We start from the raw sequence: 25,630 nt of genomic DNA, 5'->3' as shown, positions 1-25,630 counted from the left end.
TGTCATGTCTCTCAGAGAGAAGCAGCACACGAATTTGGACACTGCGAGTGCAACACACACTGGGTGAGTCAAGATTTAGTAAGTGAATTCAGTTCCTGTCTTTAATGCGTGTATATTATAATATTGTTTTGTGTTCCTGTGATACCTCTGAGAATACTAGGAATTCTTTTGGACTCAGCGGTCTGTGGATCAAAGTTATGCATGAAGTATGAAAGGGGAAGACCCGTGATGAGAGACAGGATTTTTATCGTTCTCTTCCCTTATTAAATGATGCCACCATTTCAGTATTTCTATGGTATTCAGAGGAAATAATGAAATGTTTTGGTGCAATTGATTAAAACACATAATGCAGGTTTTGACCCTCTTGAGCATCAGTTTTCCTGTTTCCATGTTAAAAAATCTGATGTGCCATTCATATCAGTGCATAATGAGAGCTTTAATGAGAGCTGATGGGATATCGTTTGTATTGAAGGTCTGATTGGCATTTGGAGTAATGAACCTGTCAGTGCTTACAGGATGCTGAGTACAAGGGAGGATGTGATTTAGAGTCAGATGCAGTTACATGCAAGATGCTTCAGTCCACAACAGAGTTCCAACTGATTGACTCATCTGCAGATACTTATAAATTAAGAAGTAATTACCTATATGATTAATTGATTATCTAAATAGTTCATCAGTATCTCTAGCTGCTGAATGTGATTCGGTATACAGTTTGTTTTTTTCCAACTGCAGATCCCAGATTCTTTCTTATAATTCATCAAAAAGGTGCAAAATAATTAGCTTAGTTGAATGTGTCAGCTGACATGATGAAAATCTGAGTGACAGCATGGTCATTGTGTAACTCTGCCATGCTGTTAACCTGAAATGTGTTACACCCACTCACAATCATACATCATATACTGTGGAATGTAAAGTATGCCACTGGAAATCACCCAGACACAACTGTCACTATCTTGTTTAAAGGTTTGGGTTTTGATCGACGGACCCCTGACACAAGATTTAGGGTCAGTGGTATTTTAGCAATCATTTATCAAGTTTCACTCTATGTCACTACAAACAAACAACTGAGCCACAAACTAGACACTGACATGCCACACTGTGCAGGACGCAAAAAAAAAAAAAAAAGCAACCTCCCACTGAGGTGAAATCCCAGCCTGGTGTGCTGTGAGCTGAGGGTACATACCCACAATGCAATGTGTGAAGTACAGCCAATCTGGGATTTACATTTAGTCCTGTTGTTGAGTGTAAATGCTTATTTTAGAGTTACTGATTGAAGGACAGTGTTATTTTTCTCACAACCTGAGTCATATTTCATGAGTTTTGACGATTATTCCTCTGAGTCATGTTAACATTTAATTTAACAAATAGAGACAAAAAGCCACAGAGACTCTGGACTCGATCAAGAAGAGCGACACGAGCAGTCAGACGGGTCTCCGCTGTTGTTTTCATTCTCTTTTACCTCCTTTGTTGTTTAGATGATGTTTTTATACTAAGGATTCAATGGCAACCTTTCTAACCACATAGTATGTTGCCTGTTTTGACTGTGTGGTTCATTTACATGATTAGAAGTACTAATCATAAAATATTACAATGATCAAGTATTACGATCAGATAATTGACAATAACTGAAGTGTCTGTGTTTGTGTCTGACAGAATGGAGGGTCAGTCGAGGTCATCTCCTAAGTACCTGCTCCTGCAGGTGTGGTGTGGTCTCCTCACTGTTGCCATGGTGGCTATGGCTGCGTTTCTCACTTCAATCAAGCCAAAGTCAACTGAGGTCAGTACATCTGCTGCAAGGAGAGAGAACTCTTACTGCCTGAACAGCAGCGCAGTCGGAACAGTTCTGGACGACTGGATCAGGCTCCATATTCATGCATGACACTCTCATGTAGCTGACACATGATCACATGAATGAACAACTTGTGCTTTTGGAATTGAATGCCAACGTGTGAGCCACTGAGGTGACAAAGTAATGGAAAGGGTGATGACGATGCAGGGGATGATGGTTTGTTTTCTGTCTTTTTAAGGATGCAGTCTCGGTGCTGAAGTCAGACGTCGGTCCGACAGGTACACTTATTACATGTCAACCTTTCACTGTGTGCACTTCAGACGAAGCCTTTTAGAGTAACCTTGTATTCAGTGTTGTAAGAAGAAGCCATACTTGAGTAAAAGTAAAGATATCATGTTAAAATATTAGTGAATCACGAATGTAAATAGAACTTGAGAAAAATTGGATATGAAATGTCTTTAAGCATGAAACAAGAGCTAAACGTATCTCGTACTCAGTGATTAAATGTCACAAAGTACATTTACTCAACTGTACTTCAGCATCATTTTGAGGTTTAAGTATTTTCGTTGTCTTTATACTTCCACTCCACTACATTTTGGGGGTAACTATTGTACTTCAGCTCTACATTTCACACTGCACCTAGACCCAGGCAGGCTAAGGAAGCTGTTAGCCCTGTTAGGCTAACCCTGACATTGGCCTCGGGCTCGCTGGCTCTGCTCCAGAGCAGGGTAAGCCCCAACTTTGTGGCGTTATTCCAAGAAAATCAACTAAGCCTGCGGCTAAGAAGCGCTAAGAAGCAAACAGAGTAGTAAGACAACATTCTTAAATGTTCAGCCAAACTTCAGAGCACTTGTGTGATTAACCCTGAGCTAGTAAGAGGTGCAGTGTGAATCTCTTTGCTCTGGGCTGAGGGCAAATCTGGGTGAAGAATTTGTGTGTAAAAAGCCCTTAAATGTTTTCTTTCACTCAAGTATGACTTTTGGGCACTTTAAACACATATTAACATTTGTTTATATGCTATACACTTTGGGTCAACTAAATGTCGGAGCCAATATTCAGTAATTAAGTTATCACACTTATGTAGTGTATTAAAAAGTTGCGTTTTTGCCCAGAAGATGTATTCAAGTGAAGGTACAAGAGTACCTCAAAATTGCACTTTACATTCCATCACATCAACACAAAACCAAGCTATTTTTACATGGATGAAACTGAAGTTAACTCAAACCTTGTCTCTGGCAGTCAGCACTTTGGAGGCGCCCTTAAAGTTGACAGGTAAGTCAGATCTTGTTTTACCACCAACATCCTCAAACCTCTATAAAAAAAAACAACTCTAAAGTTAAATGTACTGTGAACATTTCCACACTTACGCATCAGCAGCTAACTCTCTAAATAACGTTGATTTTCAGGATCCTCTCTCTCGTACATCCAGCTGTACAAGCGTGAGTAAACACTTCCTCTTCTGGTTACTATTTAGATTTATTTTCATCTCCTCTTCCTGTGTGGAAAATCCATGTGATTTAGTGATTGTGTGTTTATAAAGAAATTATATTGTCATATTTATTTTAGAGTTTTAGATAGCTGTAGAGAGCATAGCTACTATTTAATGCTGTCAGTGGTTGTCTTGAGGAGCCCTTGGAGCTTGAGGAGAAATCAAAACTGTCAAATAATGAGAGCTTTGTTGAGGTACATTGCATTTTTAAACCCTCATTCCTCAGTTTTGCATTTCTCACATCGGTTGTTTGTTTATTTCTGTGAAGAAAAAAAAAAAATCAGTCAGGCATAAATGATGAGATGTCAAGCTGAGATTTCCAATGACAGCAGAAGCAATTTATACTTTCTGAAACGTGCAGTCAGTGTCAGGTTTTGCTGTCAGTTCCTGAGATTTCAAAGCGCGAGTACACGAGCCAAAAAAGACAGAAATGCCACTTTATTGCCCAAGAACTTTTAATGGACCAAAATACAAGATGTGTTTAGGTTGTAAGGCCTTATTCTCACTTTTCACTGATCTCTCTTGGTGTCATTGTGTTTCTTTCGCATAGAAAATGCAGACACCTACAGATCCTCGGTGTAACGGGCTCAGACGTGCTCTCAGGGAGCTGCTGAAAGTCATTCTGAGAAACGTGGGAAGCCTTTAAGTGAAATAGGGCAGACTGAGGGGAAGTGGTTGCACTTAAGAGTAAATAACAACAAAGTAACACCACATTGGAGTTCTTTAAAGGAGACATAATTTTTTTCAGCTTCATCATTTGAATTTTGGGTAACTACTAGAATAGGTTTACATTCTTTAATACTTAAAACCACTTTTCTTGTCACTTTAAGGCCCCTCCCCCCTCTCAAATACCCAGTCTGCTCTGATTGGTCATCTTGCACATGCCTGAGCCAGCGCTACTATTGAAATGAATTCTTCTGTGCCAAACTAGCTTGGCATTGATTACGCAAATGTGCGACATGGCGACGTGTTGTGAGGTCATCAAGTCAGGGAACCGGCCTACTGACGACGCGTTTAGGGAGCAGTGTTTTCTGTGGGACAGAGGAGCGTTTGTTGGAGACTTAACTTTCAAGGCCTTTAACATGAAGGGAAGGACAGTAACAACCAAAAAAAAGCATATAAGATCGTCTTTAACTGATATTTTTAAGTGAGAAGTTCAGATCGACTGAACCAGAAGTGAAGTTTCACAAAAAAAACACATTAAAAGCCCTGAAAATGTATTTTCTGGATCAAGTTCCTGCCATGTTTTAAAAGCTGATATCACACATATTACAAATTTGCACCAACATATAAAGTTCTGGGCTTAAAATGAGTTTTACTTTATGTTTCTGAGTGTTAATCTCTTCACAAATAACAATTCTTCTTGTTCTTTTTCGAAGAAGTTCAAAAAGAGTTCAAAAAGAAATTCAAAGAGTTTTAAGGGACCTTAAACTCAACAGTTTGCACCTGAAAGCTGTGCTGCTACTGTATCTGCTACCATATTTACTGTCACTCCTGAACAGTAACGTACACAGTATTGGTCACCCTCCAGCTGAATAGCTATCATATCTCAGACATTCACGTAAGCTACATTCACAAATAACTCATCTGCATAAACACACAGCCAGACTAAACCACTGACTGAGACAGACAGTACAGCACTGTCATGTTTCCAGTCTCATGCGCTGTGCTCCTCCCACCACATTGCCGTTTTTTCCTGTATGAAGTGGGTTCCTAAAAACCTCAACAAACCCGAAGCAGAGCTGTCATGTGGGCTGAGCCGACTGAAGGTATAATTACAGCCCACAGCGACAGACATCGTCGGTTTGCCAGGGGATGCTTAGTCTGTCAGATGGGAGCAAAAATTAGCCATTAATTGAAAGATCAACTTTATTTGTCTTTATTCAACTTGAGATGAAAATGTGAGGGTGGATGTCTCAGCGGGCCTGTGTAGACTAAAGAACCTCAGTTTGAGCCAAAGTGGTCTCAAATGTCACAGTCTGAAGCATCATCGGTGAAATGAAGGTGTTTTTTCAACAGCTGAACAACTAAAGAAAAGCTAATTATTGTACCTACAGCTGGAGACTCATGGAAAGACTTAGAGAGCTGTGACTCCTGCTTCCTCGTCCTGCACAACAACTCCATCCACTGCATGGAGGACAGCCTCTACTTCATCTACAGCCAGGTCACCTTCAGCAAACTGAGTCACCCGCCCAGGTCTGTGATCTTGATAAAAAACGCCCGGCCTGGCAGGCATCTTAAGAAACTGGTCGAGGGGAGCTTCTCACACACACTGGAGGGATCTGTGTGGGTGGCCAAGATTGTCAGGCTCAGAAAGGGAGACAGTGTCAGTATAAATATCACGGGTGATTTTCGAAGAGACAGCACGTTCTGGGGTGCCTTTCAGCTTCATTAGCACTGCAGGCCTCCAGGACGTGTTACCATACAAGAAGGATTTGTTTGGGGTTGGACTGATATGTCATTAGTAATCCTGTATGAAAGTGTTTCATCACCTGTATTTTGTTCCAATATTTGTTTAAAGGCCCAGTTTAAACGTAATAAAATTAGATTTATGAATAATCACTAAATCCCTGTGATTTTTAGTATTATTAGGAATAAATGTAACTAAGTACATTTACTTAAATACTGTACTGAAGCATACATTTCTGCTACTTTCTACTTACACTCCACTACAGTTTGGAGGGGATATATTGTACTTCTACTCCCCTACATTTATTTGACAACTTTAGTTACTAGTTGCTTTGCAGAATACTTAAGTAGTCTGTTTTTTATATGATAATAAATAAATAAATAAATAAATAAATAATATTATTATAATAAATAATCTACAGTGTTTTAGCTACAGTGAGGAAAAGAAAAACGCTGATTTCATCAGAAAAAAGATGATCATAATAATCTGTCAACAACATACAGCGCACACGAACATGTTGGTATACGTAATCTCCTTTTACTTGTACTTTTGAAATGTAAGTATATTTAAATATATTTATTTATTAATAAAATAAGTTATGACTTTCACTTTCACCGGAGTAATATTTTAACCTATTGTGTTATTATCCCTTAGTCTAACTCAAGTGTTACTTTTGGGTACTTTTTACAACACTGCATAAAAATGAGTTAAAGGTCCAAATGAAAAGAATTCCCTCCTTATTAAATACTGATGCTTTGGGATTGTGGGTCGGGCAGGCCACCGTCTTACAGTTCTTATAAATTGGACCTTTAACTCAATTTTATGCCAATAATACTGAAAACCACAGGGATGAAGTGGCGTCCAAAGTGAATAAATCTGATTTTATGCAGGGCAGTTGAGTCTTTTAACAATCTTTGTGGTCAACACGGAACACTAAAATGGTTAAAGCTCCATCCGGTTTCTGTGAGGACGAAACATTTTAATGAGGTCAAATGTTCACATCCTACTGACTTATATATCAAAAGAAAAACAAAAATCCAACCTCAACAGAGTCTTGACTTTCAGGTGTGCCAGCTGGTTCAGACTCTCATCGTGTGCCGTTTGGAGATGTTGTAAATGTTTAAGCTAATTCTAAATGAATGTAAACTGTAACTGTGTGGGGCACGAATACGTTTGTTTTCACTGCTGTGCTCTTGTGTAATTTATGAAATGGTGGTTTGATGTCAAAGAGGGGAGTGGGATGAAAGATTCATAAAGATTATTTGAAAGAACCATTGACTCGTTCACATTTTTATCTTCACTGTGATCTGCCAGCTGCCCACAGGGGGGTGCCACCTTCCCCCACATGAGAGGTAACACTGCAGACTGCATGTACTGTGTATCAGACTCACTATTGTGTAGATCACATTTCACAGCCTGGTGACAAATTATAACGATTAAACAAAACAGAGACATTCCACAGATGCCCGAGAAAACCTCAAGACTACTGGCAGTAAGTCCAGCCAACACAAACCATGTGGCTCGTCTGACTGGCCTGAGGCCAACACTGTACACACAAACAGTAGGAGAAGCAAGTGCAGAACAGGAAGCCACATATTTGGTGCAATATCTGTCACACCACCTCCCCTTTACGATACATCACCAGACATACTGAAGTGAAAAACGCTATCAGATCAAACCCCTTGGCGGCAGCTCGGTTCCTCTAATGAAATGACTGTTGATACTATTCTCAGGCTCACTGGCAGGCCTGCTTTTCTGTCTGCATGTCTGACCTCAGCGCCGTGGCCTGTCAAACTCAACGCTAATTAAGCCGGCGATTTGTCGCTGCGTCGAATAAACCACAGCAGTCTCCCGTATATTAGTGGATGTGTGGAACATTTAGACCACTTTGAAACAGCTCATAAGCCCAGAAGCCCATTTAAGTTTTGAATTTTTAATGCAGGTAAACTGCTAAAATGCCCAAAGTTGTACTCAAACCCTAAATTTATCAAGAGTCTTCATGCCAGCAGCTGCTCTTTGAGGCTTTTTTCGTAGGCACAGTTGAGCTTTCAGCTGAATGATAACATCAGCACGCTAGCGTGGGCTGTGTCCAAAATGAGTCCTTCTTGATTATACAGTGTGGGGATAGACCGATTACCAGCCTGGGCGATTACCGGGGCTGATCTTCAGCATTTTTCCCTGTTTTTTGTATCTATGTGTTTTGTTTTTTTTGTCCAACTGCAGATGAAAATGTGTTGCTTTGGCTCTGATGCAGTATTCTCCTTTTGTCTGTGTTCACCACTCTTGAAATAGACCTTTAACTGTTCTTTGAGTAAACTTGAAGTTAACTCATATATACACTACCAGTGGGCTACACGCATTTAAAAAATCATATTTTCTGGCATACATCATGAGCAAGAGACAAGTACAGGTATACATGTAAACCTGTCTGTACACTTGTCAGTATAAACTGATTTAATCTAAGTATAATCTTGCTGTGTTTATCTCTGATAAGCACAAAAAAAGTCAGCTAAGAGCATACTCTGTTATTTGTAGTTCAGAATACAGTAAGTGCTCTAAAAGCACAGTTGAATAAATGTATTTTGTGGTGAGGGAGAGGACTGTCAGTAGATATGAAAAGTGCTATCGAAGGTAACAAAAGCACAGTGATTCTTAATTTCAGGTGATTAACATGCACTACACACTTGACCTTTAACTCAAAGGGGCTGATGGGAATTAGTTTTGCTGGTCCTTAACACATTGAACAAATCAAATTTGCACTTGAGATAGAGCCGTGAAAAAGTTTGGGGTTCACCAAAGTGATTAGAATTTCTCAAGGGGACACGAATGTCAAGACAAAATCTAGAGGCAATCAGTTCAACAGCTGTCAGGACATTTTACTAAAACAAGAAATCACCGCCGTGGCGGCGCGACCACAAAAGTCAGCGGAGGAGAAAAACAAAGTCAGTAAATTCATCCTCCTGGAACAATCAGTGTATGCTCAAACATTACGCAGCAATCCATCTGATAGCTGTTGAGATATTTCACCCTAGAGCCACAGAGCAATGCCTATAACTAGCCAAAAAAAGGCTTCAAGTGCTAATTCAAATCCTAACTCAATGCTGTAAAGCACCCGTGAACACACACTCAAGCAGCACAGAGGCTGACGTAATATCTCAGACACACTTTTAACGCTGTAAATGTCATTCACCTACTTAGATTAGTTAGAAATACTTTAGAAATAGGATTGACTTGACTTCATGTGATGTGGCAAACACTCTCTTTGTGTGAGGGTTGACCTTGCCTTCACCTTATCGATGTTCACACAGCCCGCGGACAGCTGGGACACTTACAGATCAGGGTGCAAGGAAAGCAGGTGGCATGACATCACCTCCACCAGGTAGCCTGTTCACTTCCCTGCACATTCTCTGCAACACTTACTCCTTTGTTCTGCCGGGCCTTTGTAGTTCTGTAGGGAGTGTTTGTCAGCCTCGTCATTTCTGTCTGACTTCTTCGTCGGGGCTCTGACGACATTTGGAGTTGGAGTTTCTACGTCTGGAAATACATTCGCCAGCCACTTTAAAGAAATCTTCCCAGAGAAATCCACAGTCCGGCAGCACCGAACGACTTAAACAATCGACCACAGAGACAGCGAAGGCCTCATATTACACAACACTCCTCAATCCACTCACATATTGACAATAAAAAGTGATTAATGAATGCCAGTTGATACAACTTTGTACTTCGAGCCCTTTCAAGCTTTGCTCAACACTTTATTCCTCAAGCAAAACAAAACACAGTCTTAGAAGGTGCAAATGTTGTTGTTGCTGAAGTGCATACTGTTCTGCTAACTATTCAGAAGTAAAAATATTTCAATATATAAACAGACTACTACAAGTCTTATATTCACAAGAGTAATCAATCAATCAATCGGATATTATTTACACACCAAGCAATAAAAATAAAACCCATTAGACCTACTTAGGAACTGAGGAAGGGTCATCTAAAGTAAAAATACATAATAAAAAAACATCTTTTAATTAAATTCAGAGATAAAAGACTTTCATTAATAAAGTACATCATCTAAATAAACTGCCATAATTGATAAAATACATAAAGTAGAGTCAAGACGTCTGAGCCCACCAGTCAAAACACCTCCAGTTTTTAAGAATGCATCATATTGAATGATATCATCATGTTTTCCCTGTGAAAACTCCTCGGGTGCATCATCACTCAAACCCAATGAACTCAGCTACATTCCACCGCTGCGTGTTTGTTTAAGTCATAATCTACCGTATGTTTGCTTTGTTACCCAGTGTGCCAATCCAGAGAACGAGCTATTTTTAGAGCAAAAGCTTCAAGTAAATATGTTTATTAAAAAGCACAGGAGAGAGTTCTCTCTGTAATCCCACAAGGAAACCACAGCATTACTGCAGCAAAGTCAGACAACACAGAAACAAATACATTTACAAACGGGCAAGTGATATACAAATTACTAAAAATAAAGAAAAGTTTTATTTGAAAACGGCCACACAAGTCACCACAATGACTCAAATGTGAAGCGTCACCATCTCATTTCAGCGGTGTAGTCATAGTAAAAGGTCAGGACACATTAGCTTTCGTGCTACGAACACTGAAAATACCATTTCCTTATTTGTCACTCACACTTCCCGTCTCATGCATGTCACCATTACATGATATTAGCTGCTGTGAATATGTGTAATTATGTGTTTTCATTGGATGCAATAATACAAAAAAGGGAGAGAAAGATCTATTATCACTTCCTCTGTCTTGTCAGTGATGTCCAACACCTGACTTTAAGTCATGTGGACACGATGTACTTCCTGTAAAGATTCGTTGGTTATTTTATTCTATTTTTGGTCACATGTGAGTGATCATGTCGAACGCACAGCTCATCATGTGACTGTACCGAGCATCTAAGGAAGAAGCACGACAGATGGCCTTGAAGGAAAAAGTTTTTTTGATAATGAAGGTTTGTTCTCAGATCAGGTACAACCGTTGCATCATTTGCAAAAACAAAATCAACAAATCAACAGACAAAGGTCAAACTATCCAGATAAGACATGTGTAGGAGGGCTGTTCTGACAAACATTACCTTTATAAAATGCAGGAATTGATACCCTGAAGATTAGAGAAGTGGTCCCATGGCTGGAAAGTAAAATATGAATCCCCGGCAAGAGGGAAACTTCGAGAACAATGTTTTTCAGCCTCCCTCGAGAAAAAACAGTTGGGGTGCCCTTTAGGAAGGCACCTTGCCTTGCAACTTCTGCTAAAAGGCCGACCGTAGATGTGGAACAGAGGAAGAGAGAAAGTCCTCAAAGACCAAAGGTGCGTAAACTCTGCTGTGGTTGTAGACTTGTCACTCTTCAAACCTCTCCGGTCGCAGTGGCTGCATCTGTCCCAAACAGCCTGGACAGATTTGTGTCAGCAGTTGAAGTCAACAGTTATCCACAATGAGAGTTATCAAGCTCCCTTTCTGACCCGTGTTGTTATTTTAATGCTGCTCAAATCTATATTCCAACATATCGCTTATTTTAAAAACTTTAGAACACTGTGTTAAACATCAACAAAACTGAATTTGATAATTTCCTAATCCTTTTCCTGATACATACTCCAATGAAAACTGCACAAAAACAACATATTTCATGTTTTACCTGATGTATGAATTTGATGACAGCAATGCGTTTCAAACAGGTTCATTGGTAACCAGTGATGGCGTCATGACATACAGTACTTGATAGCTTAAAGGATCTAACTACGTGGTACTCAGGAGCAATTCGTAAAACCGGTCAGTAAACAAACTTTACATTGCAAATGATTGCTGTACATTTTTCTTTACGTCACAGCTATTTTTGAGTCCAGTTGTATGAACAATGAATGAGTAATGTGATTGCGTCACTGGTTGTTCCTCTCAGCCCTGCCCAGCATTTTAGCATCATCAGCCCCACCAACATGGTTGTGTTGTCACCTGTGTCAGCTTGTTTGTTTGTTTGTTTGTTTGTTGGTTTGTCAGGAGGATTAAACAAAAACTACTGAATGGATCTTCGCGAAACTACAATTGAGGATGGCTCTCAGCCCAGAATAGACCCCACTGACTTCAGATAAAGAGGCGGATCCATGATTGTGTTTCTTTGAATTTTTTTTTTAAGCAACATTATGTTGAAATTGAGATTTGCATAACAGTTCCTGAGATCATCACCAATGTCATAAATGCAAATCCCAGGTCTGGAACAATTTGTCAGATGTAATGTAGGTGATAACTACAAACAAATTTCATGACGTCATGACAAAGTTGTGTGTTGAAAACTTGTGTTGAAGTAAACATGTTTGTAACGCTGTGATCTGACCCTCTAACTGATGTTAAGTCAAGTGATTAGACTTGATTATACTAAAGGGCTTCGGTGGAGGTATGCACTCTACCTACTTCCATTCAGGTTTATCTCATCTTATAGGTTGTTTCTTTCCAAACTGACCTTCTGAAAAAACACATAAAAAAACATTTTCTGATCCGATGCCACAATCACAATGGAGGACATCCTTTTACTGAGTCATACAAAACCTTTTACAAATCACTATTGAAACTAAATGAAACTAAATCCATTTTATAATCTGCTTTGGTTGTGGTTTGATGAGGTTTTGGCACAGAAAGACCTTTGTAAGGTTGAGGGAAACATTGTGGTTTGGATTGAAATTACTACTTTGGTAAGGTCCGAGGACCTCTGCTGGTATGGTTACAAAAATAAATACATGGTTAAGGTTGCAATAACCTCGGAGGGCTTTGTCATATAAGCATGTGTTGTTTTGAAGCATTTGCTGGAATGACTGATTCTGCTGTTTTCCCTGGGAGGACAGTCTTACAACCCCTAACTTTGCTTTTTTGACTATTCTCAGTGCTGTTATCGGCCTTTCCAGCTGTTTTTTTTTTTTTTCACAGAAGAGTTCTGATAAACTCACCGTACATGACCTGGCCAGCATCTAACGGTGAGAGACTGTCAGTGTGGATCCACCTGCAGGGTCAAAAATATGGTATTATACACTTTAAGTTAAATAATGCAAACATAACTCCTGGTGAATCAGGTTTTGGAAAACACATAAAGACCCCTTCAAAATAAAGATGTCTGTATTACAGTTCAGTGTCTTGTATGTTTATTCACTTTTGTCTGTCTCTCTTTGGATTATCTGATATTTCACAGAGGCTAACACTGGCTGTCCTTAATAACTGATAGCATATTAAAGGAATAAAGTGATATTGGAATTAAGATAGAATAAGAAACTGAAAGATTGATAGTATAGGCTAAAAATAAGTGTGGAGATTTCCATATACATATCTTTAGTATAGGGTATTTTTTTGTTGTTTTGCTGTCTGATGATTAGCAAAGTATCATGAATATGATGCAGATTAGAAAACCGCTGAAAGTTACATCAGATTGTTTCCTGCTGCTAAATCAGAGACAAGAGAGAAAAGATGAGGTCTATCTAACCAAAATGTTGCATTTACGATCTCAGAAAATATCTAACTTTGTGTGAAGATTATTTATATTGTAAAAGACATCAGAGGGTATGGTTATTATTTCCAGTTATCATCACTACGTATTTAACTATTCTGTAAGTTATTCTGAGCTGCAGTGATGCAATAACAGAGTAAAAGCATCGACCCACAAAAATCCTCTCACTTTATTTTAAACTCTTTTGTCCCTGATAGAATAATGATATTGTATTTCCCCGTGGACAGACTGGTCAGGCTGCTGGAGTGTTAAAAAGCTGAGACACGGGTCAAAGAAGACCGACAACTGATTGCACTAAACGGAGGATGGAGCTTCTGGGTCTGAGAAGTGAAGCCAATGCAGAAGTGCTCTAAACAAGCATGATTTCTAAAAGCCAGCTGCAGGGAAATTACCCTACTGCCCACTCAACTTTGTTCCTAATGAGTTTATGGTCTCAACACTTCTTTAAACTGTTATCACCAGATTGTACTCCGGTTCTCAATCCAAAATACGTTCACTTCTGCCTCCAATAAAACCAAGATGGTGACGGCCATAATGCCAAAGCCAAGGATTCACAACGGTAGTCCACAAACCAGAGGGGGATTTAAGGGTTTACACTTGGGACAGATGACATTAGCGACCAGCTAAGACATACACGTGTTCCTCAGGAGTCGGCAGAGATGAAATTAGATTTAAAACAGAGAGCGGATGTTGGACAGAGTCAATATGCTAACAGATGCAAGAAGGTGAGGACCCAAAAGTAGACCCAGAGACAGGCAGATTGAAATAAAAAAAGCTAGCAGTATTTATATGAAGCTGAAATCCAAGGCCTAAACTCCAATCCAAGAGTCCAAAGGAAAGCAAGAAAAGACACAAATGTACAGGGAGACACACTATTAACCAACAACGAGTGAGGAGAAAACACAGGCTTTAATACACAGGGAGTGATTTGGTAATGCAGCAAAAATTGTGGGAAAGCAGACAAATGGAGGAAGTACAGTTCAAGGATATGAACTACAAAATAAAACAGGAAACAACTAAACCAAAAACTCAAACCATGACAATCGGTGTCTGTCAAATGATCATTAAGGTTCATTAGGCCACAACCTTTTTCTATAATATTGTTTCTCTTCAGGATAAGATAGTAAAGTTGAGATCTGTGCATGAGCTCCAGATCACTAAATAGATCCGACAGGACAAGGTGCTAAACATGTTGTAACTAATCCCGTAGATGAGTCAGATTATCTTCACATTATTCGGAGATAAGATTGAAAGTGAGAGCACCTACTGTTAGTATTGATCCCGCATTGTACAGAGAAACTGTGTGGGTGCACAGCTACAGCAAAGCACTATGTAAAAGTTGATGCAGGAAGTGAGTCATTGACAGATGTCAGCTGTGATCAATGTTGACACCGTACTGGGAAATTATTTCACAAGTCACCTTAAAGTTCTCTTCCAAATAAGTCTGACTGCCTTGCATTTATGTTAACCTGTTCTTATTTCGGGGAATTCATCTAAAATGATCCTAAACCACCCGTCCCAGTCTAGCTGAGAGTAAAGTCAAAGCTTTTGGAGTACAGTTTCGGTTTGCAACTCATTTGGGTATAAGACTTATAAACGGATTTTTTTTTTCCTCCCAAGCTGTCAGAAGCGCTGTAATTGTCTCTAGCATTAATATATAGAATTTTGAACACACAGAATTATTAAACTATTTTTCTTGCCTACATTTTTTTGAAGCAAAGAATTTTAAAAATCTGAAAAAGCCTGCAGATGACTTGTAACATAAACATTAAAACATATTCAACAGTTGACAACTCATGCGCACGCACACACACACACACACACACACACACACACACACACACACACACACACACACACACACACACACACACACACACACACACACACACACACACACACACACACACACACACTGTATGACCAGCAACTTTCTTATCTCCTCTAACTTTTATTATACTTATCTCGAAGGCATTTTCTCAAATATACCCGACACATTTATTTCTTATCGCTTAGTTAAATTGATTTTTTTGACCCTGTAATAAGTTTGGAATTAATCTAATTTCATTTCGTAATATAAAATGTAAAATCCCAGATTGATACAATCACCTGATCTAATCTAGTGGTTTTTAAATGAGTTCTTGGCTGATACATACAGTAGGAGAGCGAGGAGGTGAAACACCTACAGTAACAGGCACAGCGTAACTTCTTGGAGGTGTATGGCTTTGTAGGCCACCAGACTATACAGTCTAGAAGCCACCTTGCATATGTGGTTAAACCTCAGTTTGGCCCAGATTCTTCCCTTACACATCAACAGCTCTCCCTGAGCCCACACATGGCAACACTGAAGAGGGAATGATGAGACAGAAACCAGAACCGTGTGATGTGGATTTTTTGTTTCTTCAAAACCTGGCACCTGCGACTGTGTCACCAGACGTATCTGCAAATGGAGCTTATTTGCAGCTTCCTTCCTCCACTTCCTCCCTCCTTGGCCTCCCACCCTCCCCCTCCATCCTTCCATCCTTTCCTTCCTGCCCTGAGGTAATCTTTGCCGGCACTGTGGTTGAGCTCCGCTGCGTGATGACCACACAATCCTGGGATTTCATGATGCAATCCATGAGCAAAATCAGCAAAAGAACAAAAGAGGGCTTTTTCAAAGTCCTCTGGATATCGCAGGGGGGGAGTTACATGTGGGAAACATGTCACCATAGGAGAGGGCTGATAATGATTCAGTGGCTCGGGGAAAGGGAAAGGGCACCCAGATATGTGGGCTCAAACTAGGGAGTTTCAGTTTTCAGCTCCATGAAAAGAGCTGTTTGTCTGTTGGAGGAATCCAGTGGGAGCTTGTGAGTTACATATTACAGATGACCTCTGACTGGGAAAAACATCTTTGGAAAGGCTCGACAGAATGTAGGCGTGATAACATATGACAGGTAAATGAGGTTGTGTCTAATGGTCCCTTTTTATTTATATTAATCTTTTGTGTATCCACAAAGCGTGGGATCAAGTGGAGTGAACATGTTCATATTGTCTTTCGATTTATCCAAATCCACACATGACAGCATCCATGTTATCTGCTTTGAAGTTGATCCATTCCCCCCATTTTCTTCCCAAGAGGACAGAAGTTTTCCTCATAAACCAACAGGAAAAGAAGATTTTTTTTTTCCCCCCAGAGATACAGATCAGCCTTCCCTTCTATCAGTTCGGATACGTTATCTTCTGGTCTGTGGGAGTTTCACAATCTAAAATGTCTGTAAGGTTAAAGACACAGATTCACATGACTACAAAATGTGAGACTGAGTGAGCATTCGTGAGCTCACACAATCTCCCGACACTGCTGTTGGGCAAGGAGTTGTTTATTTTTAATTTGGGGTGTGATGAAAAAGCAAATTAAATTCTTCCGACCGAGTTCCCTCCATTTCCTGGAGTGTGAATATGTGCGTTACGTGCATAGAATACCAATCATCCTCTGATATTTCTACATTTGTTACTGACTTTTTGACCACTTTACTTTGACATATATGTCTGTCAACTCAGAGTAAAGTGAGTAATGTAGCTTTGTACACAAGCTTCCTGTGCAGTCTGAGTTTGCCGGATGTGATAACTTACATTTGGTGAATCTTCTCTATCGAGAGGAGGTGGGTGAGTGAGCAGGAGGAAGTTCACAGAGACTATGTCTATTTGTTTGTTTGCACGTCATGTGGGTGCATATGATGATGGTGACGGTGATATCATGCTGTAGCATCTTGCGGTCGGAACGAAACAGTCAAGGCCACTCATCTCACACAATGAAACGAACACACATACACACATACACACAGACACACAGACACACATTTAAAACTACAGTGATAATATTCAGCGTCACAGCACTTGAGTCCTGAAAGGTTTCCAAGTCACACAAACACAAGAATTCACCCAAAGCCTGCGCTGCACTCCGAGCAAACAAACAGAACAATTACAAGGGAAAGTGATTGAGAAAGAGGTCCATAAGTGTTGCCTAAGCGCTGCCGAATGAAAACAGAATGGAGCGGGCATTTCAGGCATGTGTGGCCATAAAGCCATTTGGAAACAAACACAAACCGTCAGGTGAGAGAGTATATCAGGGAAACCGGCACAGAGACAGAGGCCAATAAGGAGAAGTGTAAAAACCAGTTTGCCGAGTGGTCTGCGTTACATCATCATCCAGTTTTGAAACTGAATGTTGAAGAGCTGCCAAGTTCTGCTGCTGCACAGCTTTCCCTTTTTAGACTGAGGTAGTTCTCAAAAATAATTTGTTTTCGTGTCAAGATGACCTATTGAAACAACATGGTGCTCCAGGGTTATGTACTTAGATTTTACTTGGGTTTTTTAAGTGACGGTATTTGGAAATGCTACTGAACCTCAGATAATAAAAGTAAAGATTCAGATAAAAAAAAGTGGTAATAATTTATTGAAAGTTACAGCAAGGTACTGGCAAAGAAAAGAAAAGAAGCAAACTTTGTTTTAGAGCCGCACCACCAGACTGAAGAGCAGTTCACAATCAGACCCAGTGACGGGCATCAGGGTGGACTTTTTCACTTATAAATAGCCAGTCTTCTCGCTGAAAGTCTCTTTTGCTGGTGTAGATCATAGAGAAGGATCAGTATTAAACTGAGTTTGTTTCATAACCAGTTAACCCTTAAAGTTCCTTGTTGTACTTTTAAACTCTCCTATGAAGCATTGAACACACTGAATTGTAGTTATCAGCAGAGATCTTCATTAATGTACACCAATAAGAGGCTGGTGTATTAACAGATAATGAATGATAATATTGTTAAACACAGATGTAATAGTCAAAGTTGATGTACACTTAACAATGTCCGTTTATCTGCTAAAAGTAAAAGTAAAGATATCATGTTAAAATAAAGACTTAAAAGTATCTGATATTACATTAACTTGGGTAATAAAGAGTCAGTCATACATATATTTAATGTATGTGTCGATCAATTTATCGGCTGTATTTTTCTGATAATTGGAGTCAGTGTTTTTATTTTACATCTGACTGTTGATGAAATATATTAATTCAAACATGCACTCTTTTAGCTCTGATACAGCCACGTAATCTGTCACGTAACGTGTAACTAAAGCTATTAAATTAATGTAGCGAAGTAAAAAGTACAAACATTGAAATGTAGAGTGGAGCGAAAGTATGAAGTAGCAGAAAAGGGAAATACTCAAATACAAATACCTCAAAATTGTAAATGTACTTCTTACCTCTTCATCACTGATTACGGTGCGTTACAAAAAACATTAATCAAGTGTTCATAAAGAGCTGATCAGGGATAATCAGGGGCGGTTGCCGTTAAGTGTTTTCCAAAATAAGTGGTGAACAGGTGTTTACACAATCTCGCATTTTTGTGGTATTTCAAAACATCTGGTCCGGCTCGACCTCAAAATGTTGGTGAACTGTGGATTCATGTGTAAAACCTCAGCACTAACAGACTCAGCTTACATTCTGTGGGTGGCTCGAGTCGGTAATGAGCTCAATGTGTGTTTATGTGTTTATGACCGTGTCTGCCTCGGTGTGTATGCAGTAGTTTAAGTGTTTCTGCATATGTGTGTGTGTGTGTGTGTGTGTGTGTGTGTGTGTGTGTGAGTGAGAGGGTGTGTGTGTTACAACATTGTGTAATTTTTCAAAACCCAAAAGTAGCGACAGACCACTTTCCCATCCTGAAACCGCGACTCCCGTTGGGTTCCGTGCTCTGGTGAAACTCCGCTAAAAATTCTGTGACTTCTCTTTCCCTCTCGTCCGCCGCTCTGTTCTCTCCGTGGCCCGGGCTGCTCTGCCACTGCCTCCTGCACTGTCTCCGCTTACAGAGTGACATCACTGGAGTTTCCCTTCTGCAGAAGCAGCTGCCACAGCATAAATACTACAAGATCCTTGGCAGAAGTTCACTTCGGCACAATAGCAACACAAAGAGAGAAGTATTACTACAGCACTGGACGACACACTACAGCATACAGCCAAGAGTTCAGTTTGTAGACACTTCTAAACAGCAAGCAGTAACGACAGAGAGCAGACTTGTGCACAGTATGGTGGCATACACAACAGCTCCATGTGACTTGGAGATGGGTCCTGAGGAGAGGACGGTAGTCTTGATAGAGAAGAAGTCAGCTACAGGGTGGATGTGGAAGGTGTCCGTGGCCCTGCTCGTCGCAGCACTTTGTTTCGCAGGCGTCCTGCTGTTTGCTTGGTATTGGAATGGCAAGCCAGAAATTCTGGTAAGGATCAGAGATCTTTTTAAAAACCCAGTATTTTCTGGCAACAAAAGCCTCTGTGTTTATATCTCTAATCTGTTTCCCTCTCTCTCTCTCTCTTTTACAGATACATTCAGGCCAAACAGAGGCGCTAACCAAGAATGACCACACTGAGAAAACAGGTGATTATATGCACAGGTGCTTTGTCAGATATATCTAAGTCTCTGTGGATTATTCGAGACAAGCTCACATTTGTCTTCCGCTCCTCAGATCCCCACTCCACGCTGAGGCGCATCAGCAGCAAAGCCAAGGCAGCCATCCATTTAGAAGGTGAGTCACAGCTTACCTTTAATTTGGTGCTCAGCAAACACTGGGCTCATGCTTTGGCTTTCAAAGGGACCTTTCAGACTCGTTCTTCCACTTGTGTGATATTTGCTGTTTGCGTTAGTCAGACGCTCTATAAGGAAGTGGTTGCATAAGTTATTCATTAGCTCAGGCAATCTTTTATTCCACTTTCCAAATGATACACCTGTTAACTATTCACTCCTGTGTTTATCACCCTGTGGAGAGAAGAATCGAGGCACTTCACGGCTGTAACAGCATCTATTCGTGTTCTTTTTCCAGGGAGCTATGATGAAGACGAAGGTTTGAAAGACCAGGTGGAGTGGAAGAACGGTCAAGGCCAGGCGTTTGCTCAGGGCGGCTTCCGACTGGTGGACAACAAGATCGTGATCCCACAGACTGGCCTCTACTTCGTCTACAGCCAGGCGTCGTTCAGAGTCTCCTGCAGCGATGGCGACGAGGAGGGAGCAGGGAGACACCTCACACCTCTCAGCCACACCATCTCGCGCTTCTCAGAGTCCATGGGCACTGATGTGTCTCTGATGAGCGCGGTGAGGTCGGCGTGCCAGAACACCGCTCACGAGGACAGCTACAGCGATGGACGGGGCTGGTACAACACCATCTATCTGGGCGCCGTGTTTCAGCTGAACAGAGGTGACAGACTGGAGACGGAAACCAACCAGCTGTCAGAGCTGGAGACAGACGAGGGCAAGACCTTCTTTGGTGTGTTTGCACTTTAAAATGACTGTGATACTGACAGAGAGGACGCAAAGCCTTGCACAGTGCCAAAAGTTTGGGCTTTTCTGAAAGATTTTATTTGAATTTTTATTATTCATCTTCATGGTGATGTAGAAATGTTGAAATCTCAATGGAGATAACGCTTGTGGCTGAACAGGCGCTGCTGATTTTTAAAAATCCTATAAACTGTAACAGTTTGAAATGTTATTTCTATTTTAGGCACTTTTTGTACATTATTTATGCTGACCTGAGATTGTAGTAGGCCAGACTCTCTCTGCTGTATCTGATGACGACACAGCTCTTCACTGGAGAGTGCAGGTTTTTGAGGATTATCTACAGAATTGTTATCATGTACCAGTACAGCCTGTATGTATTTATTTGTATTTATTTATATTTAAATTGTTGGGGTAAGGTGTTGAAAGATTTATATTTATATGTGCACATAAACTTAATTAAAATGCAAAAAAAAAAAAAAAAAGAATATTTTGTGTCACTGCGGAGCATCGACTCATTTCATAGCTGAGATACCAAATAGAAAATTTACAGCTGAGTTGGCAAACCGCTCTGGCCAACCAGGGCAGTAACTCTCTCTCTCTCTCACACACACACACACACACACACACACACACACGCACACACACACACACACACACACACACACACACACCTACACACACACCCTCTGCACTGGGCTCGGTCTATTATTTGGCAAAAGTCGCGCTGAAATTCCTCCACAGCCAGCAAATACTTCCTTTGTTAGATCAGACAAGACGAGGGGAATTTCCTACTTTTTTGTGTCTTGCTGAATGCTGTGTCAGGTGGAGGCCCACAGAAGCCTCAGCCCAGAGCGGGTTTTCCCCAGTGACTACCCCCCACCCCCCCTACACACACACACACACTCACATGCACACACACCCTCTCTCCCACACACTCTCCAACATCCATCCTCCTCCACACCACCACCCCCGTCCCCCTATTACCACATACCTCATCTTCAGTCATCTGGAAAGAGACATGACATTGGACGGAGTGTGTGTGTATGTGTGTGTATGCATCTAATTGCATTCAGTGTGTGTGTGTGTGTGTGTGTGTGTGTGTGTGTGTGTGTGTGTGTGTGTGTGTGTGTGTGTGTGTGTGTGTGTTTGGGACCGGAGCGCAGCTGGTTTTGTCACATTGTCATCATCTAAAAACACAAATTATACAAATATCGGATGCACTTGGGAGTAATTTGTCTCCTTTAGTTTCTTTTTATCTACAAACTTCCACTTATTGTCTTGGTAATGAGGTTCCCACTGGCCCTCGCAGCTGCTCATTGTGATGAAAACCACTTCCCACTTTTTTGGCTTAATGATCTCGGCTTCTGGGTTTATTTGCTCTTTGACTCCCGCAGGCCGATCTAGAGAAAAGAAATCAAGTCTCACGGACAATTATCCCTCGACGTCGCATGGTTAATTGCTCATAAGGTCATGGTGAGTCAGAAAAGCAGTAAATAACTGGTGACATCTAGTGGATGATGTAAACATGCTTGGCTGTGTTATCAACAGGATACTGTGACTCAAGATTAGGGAGCGGCTCGGAAAGACTTATGAAAACACATTATTCTGAAAATTATTCATGGAGGGGAGGGTTCCTACCTCCGCCGAGGCCCCACAGTCCCGTTTAATTCAACAACCACTTCAGCAACAAAACAATGCAGATGGAATCAAAATCTCTACTGTGTTGTGGGAGAATAATAGGTTGACAAAAACAGAAATAATGATCACTTCAAGCTGAAATTTTACAAAAGCCTCTCAGCCAGTTTAGATCACATCCATGGTCAGGTTGTGAAAGAAAAAAAAAACATGTTTTCCTCATTGTCCTGTTAAACAAAAATATCACGCGTGCTTACGTCAGCTGACACCAACCAACTTCTAACCAGTAATATCGTGCCATCCACCCGTTAATCAATCGTCAACTTTAACCAGTGAGCCAGCAGCACAGATAGCAGATTTCATATCTGTAGGCATTGCTGGTATAGTACTGATTACTCTACAAAAACAAATGTGTAACTTTATTCTGGATCTGGGTGAAACTGGATCATATTCTGTGAGACAATGTTTTCTGAAAGACCGACGGCTTTCCCTGTTGCTAAAGTAACCATTAATATCATACCAGGCTCCAAGTGGACAGAGTTTAGCTGCTGTTGATCAGTTACAATTTGCTTGTTTGGTCATGCACCCAAAGGCATAAACAAAAACATTTCTCAAGCGTAATTCCTGAAGGGGACAGCAAAGGTGCTGTGTGTCTAAATGCATGAAGAGGAAACACTGATTACGAGGCACACCATTAAACTATATTGTAGAAGGCAAGATGAATAACTTCAGGGTTGTACCAGCATGTTAAGAGACGTGGCTGCTTGGTACAAATACGTTGGCCGTGTTGTCACACAACATTGAGGTAACAGGCAGGAAAAATATGCAGTCGTACGTGTAAATGTATTCTCATTTTTAAGGTAGAAGTTCATAAAAATGTCAGACACATTTTTCAGCCCACTCGCCAGGATACAAATGGTGGTGGAAATTTCTGAAGGGGGACATCGGTGGTTCAACATTTGCAAGCGTGACACTGCTGGATATCTGTGAGGGGACCTCGGGACACTTTCTCATGTGCCTGTAGCATCAAAAACAGGTAGCAATTTCAAGCCAGAACACTGTTTTCCAAACTCAAACAAAGTGGTTTTTGTGCTTAAACATAGCTCTCTGCGACAAGAGAAAAATAACACCGTTCTTGTGTCTTTTGCAAAGTAGCTACTTACTATGATCAGCCAGCACCACAGCACTCCACCGCACCTCCAGAGACCGCTGCACAACACACATGTCCGGAGCACTCAGGTGTGTGGAGGGGAGGCTGATTGGCAGTGGACCAAACCACTTTGAGGCACATGGAGGGGGGAACCAGCCGTTAAAGACTTAATAACCTTTAGTTTTACATCTTTAATTAGCACACGTGTTTTTCAGTACATATTACTGTATGATTTAAAATGATATGTTTTCACTGATATGTCATTGAGGGGTATAAATCTCTGTTTTTCCTAGAGAAAGGGGGTCCAGCTCCCCCCGTCCCCCCTGTGATTACCACTTAAGCATGTTAGAGGTTCCATAAGCTGATTTGCAGGAACCAAACTTGGCAAGAAAAACACCTTGGTGCTGTATTCTGTGGTCAGACTGGCAGCCGTTGGTCTCGGCTGTTGGCACATGTGGCGATGTTTACTAGGCTTGCATATCACTTAATTAGCTGTGTGCACCAGGAGCTCCCAGTGACTGGGTCAGTTAGCTCGCATCTGTCAAACCAGTGTCGGAGGGGGAGAGATATGGTTTGCACATGGGCAGGCCGGCCTTAAAATGGCTCAATCTCCCCAAAAGAAAAGCTAACAGCTGCTAGCGACTTGATGTGCTAGATTAATTGACTATTTTCAGCGAGTAGGTTGCTAGCTTGGAAGTGTTTTTTGTACTGTCACGTAGCACTAAGGATAGTGAAAAACTGTACACACAGATAGCACAGACTAGCTAGCATCTAGCTGCATGGCGAGGGCCGTAACTCAACGCCGGTCAATATCATTCACAAATCCTTCCCTTTGTGACAGGTGAACATCTGGAAGCAAATAACAATCTTCCTTCTGTTTAACAGGACTTTAGATGAAGTAGCTGAGAAAATAATTCCAGGATGCGCCCCTTTATCTGCACTCCCAACACAAGATAACAGTGTCTGTCCTTCATTCTCCATCCAAGTTTTGTGGAAATCCATGTGATAGCTTTTCTGTAATCCTGCTGACAAACCAACCAACCAACAGACAGGTGAAAACAAAAACCTCCTTGGTGGAAGTATTAAGATGTAACATGGCCTGAGCTAAAAAACCCACCAGGTATGTACGTTGTCCATTGTGCTGAACACTGTGGTGTTTAAGGAATCAACTCTGCAATCCACTTGTGTTTATTCCACCTGTAATCCCACTGATGCAAAAGGTTTCACTGAAACAGAAAATTACCCGATGAAAAAACAATTATTTTATTTACGGTACCCATATATCTGCATACACATACTCTGAAATATATTAACATTTAAGATCTTAGATATAGTGAATACAAATATCCCCAAATCCATGTATATTGTCATATATGTGCAAGATAATAGAACATTTCCTAAATTATTTTCTGCATTCATATGTTACACTATCTGATCCAGGTACTGTACAGTTAATAAATATGGCCTATTTCATTCATTTATATCCTTCTCCGTACCCTGAGCTAAAATGTATTAGAATAAACAGCAACATAAAAGTGGGATAATGATAATTTGTTCAGTTTAAAGTGCACACTGAAATATATATATAGAAATATTTGACAAAGTATTGTTTTACCTGCTGATAAAGTTGTTCAGGTATCATTGCTTATAAAATCTGGAAATAGCTCATGAATGAAATAGTACATCCAGATTAACTGCTGCTGAGTAAATACAGTATGTCACTTTAAATTACGTATATCCCTCGTTGAGTCATTTACAACTTATCCAAAGGCAAAAATGGGAAAGAAAAATAAAAAAAAAGAAAAGAGCATCCATCCAGATTGTCTGTTATGGGAAAACGTTAAAAAAAAAACAAAAAAAAAAAACACAATCCTTTAAAATAAAAAAAGGTTTACAAGAATGACATGTATGTATAAAATCTTGAGGAAAAAACTGTGCTTTCTTTGACCGTCCACAGAAATAGCCATCTTAGAAGCACCGCATCAGGCCGCACCGCTGCTGTAGAAATATAGATTGGATTTCATTGTCTAGGAGGCAGGATTCGAACTGTTTCTACAAAATGTGAGAGTCAGCTGCAGACTGTCTTTGTCGGCATTCTCTGGGAAATACATCCGATGCGGGATGAGGGATTCATTCGATGGCTACTACTCTTCTACACTGCTAGATAGATACAACACAAATCTCAAAAAATACATTGTAAAACATTTCAAATGGCGAAACTATCAAAATCGTCCTCATACACCAGCAAGCTTCGATCATTTTCTCCTTTAAAATGGGTCTAATATTCGTACATCAGCGAAGGACTGGATTTTTAAGATGCAGTGCTGTACTTAAATACATAGTCCTGACAACAGACA

At 40.5% G+C, this 25,630-nt stretch overlaps 2 protein-coding genes and 1 long non-coding RNA gene across 3 annotated transcripts; all 3 read left to right on the top strand.

Annotated features, from left to right (window-relative positions):
• lta (lymphotoxin alpha (TNF superfamily, member 1)) lies at positions 1 to 6,917 on the top strand. Its single transcript, XM_037074759.1, has 6 exons — positions 1 to 63; positions 1,654 to 1,777; positions 2,028 to 2,067; positions 3,029 to 3,061; positions 3,196 to 3,228; positions 5,336 to 6,917. The coding sequence occupies exons 1-6, from the start codon at positions 5 to 7 to the stop codon at positions 5,671 to 5,673; spliced, it is 627 nt and encodes a 208-aa protein (XP_036930654.1). The 5' UTR covers positions 1 to 4; the 3' UTR covers positions 5,674 to 6,917.
• Positions 6,918 to 9,703: 2,786 nt separating this feature from the next.
• LOC119005617 lies at positions 9,704 to 12,826 on the top strand. Its single transcript, XR_005070552.1, has 3 exons — positions 9,704 to 11,016; positions 11,383 to 11,476; positions 11,702 to 12,826. It is a non-coding gene; the product is annotated as an uncharacterized LOC119005617 (long non-coding RNA).
• Positions 12,827 to 17,591: 4,765 nt separating this feature from the next.
• Positions 17,592 to 20,949, top strand: tnfb (tumor necrosis factor b (TNF superfamily, member 2)). The gene is made up of 4 exons (XM_037073394.1): positions 17,592 to 19,436; positions 19,540 to 19,594; positions 19,683 to 19,742; positions 20,037 to 20,949. Exons 1-4 carry the CDS (start codon positions 19,248 to 19,250, stop codon positions 20,492 to 20,494), a joined length of 762 nt encoding a protein of 253 aa, XP_036929289.1. The 5' UTR covers positions 17,592 to 19,247; the 3' UTR covers positions 20,495 to 20,949.
• Positions 20,950 to 25,630: the final 4,681 nt, after the last annotated feature.

The sequence above is a fragment of the Acanthopagrus latus genome, chromosome 17 (genome assembly GCF_904848185.1).
Source record: "Acanthopagrus latus isolate v.2019 chromosome 17, fAcaLat1.1, whole genome shotgun sequence".
In the NCBI taxonomy this organism is placed as follows: Eukaryota; Metazoa; Chordata; class Actinopteri; order Spariformes; family Sparidae; genus Acanthopagrus; species Acanthopagrus latus.
This window is presented reverse-complemented; position numbering and strand designations above follow the sequence as displayed.

Bases quoted from the DNA above. Each gene is read 5' to 3' on its own strand.
- lta (XM_037074759.1), top strand. From the start codon at position 5: ATGTCTCTCAGAGAGAAGCAGCACACGAATTTGGACACTGCGAGTGCA. The intron at 1,778-2,027 runs GTCAGTACATCT...TGTCTTTTTAAG, and splicing joins TCAAGCCAAAGTCAACTGAG to GATGCAGTCTCGGTGCTGAA. The intron at 2,068-3,028 runs GTACACTTATTA...TGTCTCTGGCAG, and splicing joins GTCAGACGTCGGTCCGACAG to TCAGCACTTTGGAGGCGCCC.
- tnfb (XM_037073394.1), top strand. From the start codon at position 19,248: ATGGTGGCATACACAACAGCTCCATGTGACTTGGAGATGGGTCCTGAG. The intron at 19,595-19,682 runs GTGATTATATGC...TCCGCTCCTCAG, and splicing joins TGACCACACTGAGAAAACAG to ATCCCCACTCCACGCTGAGG. The intron at 19,743-20,036 runs GTGAGTCACAGC...TTCTTTTTCCAG, and splicing joins GGCAGCCATCCATTTAGAAG to GGAGCTATGATGAAGACGAA.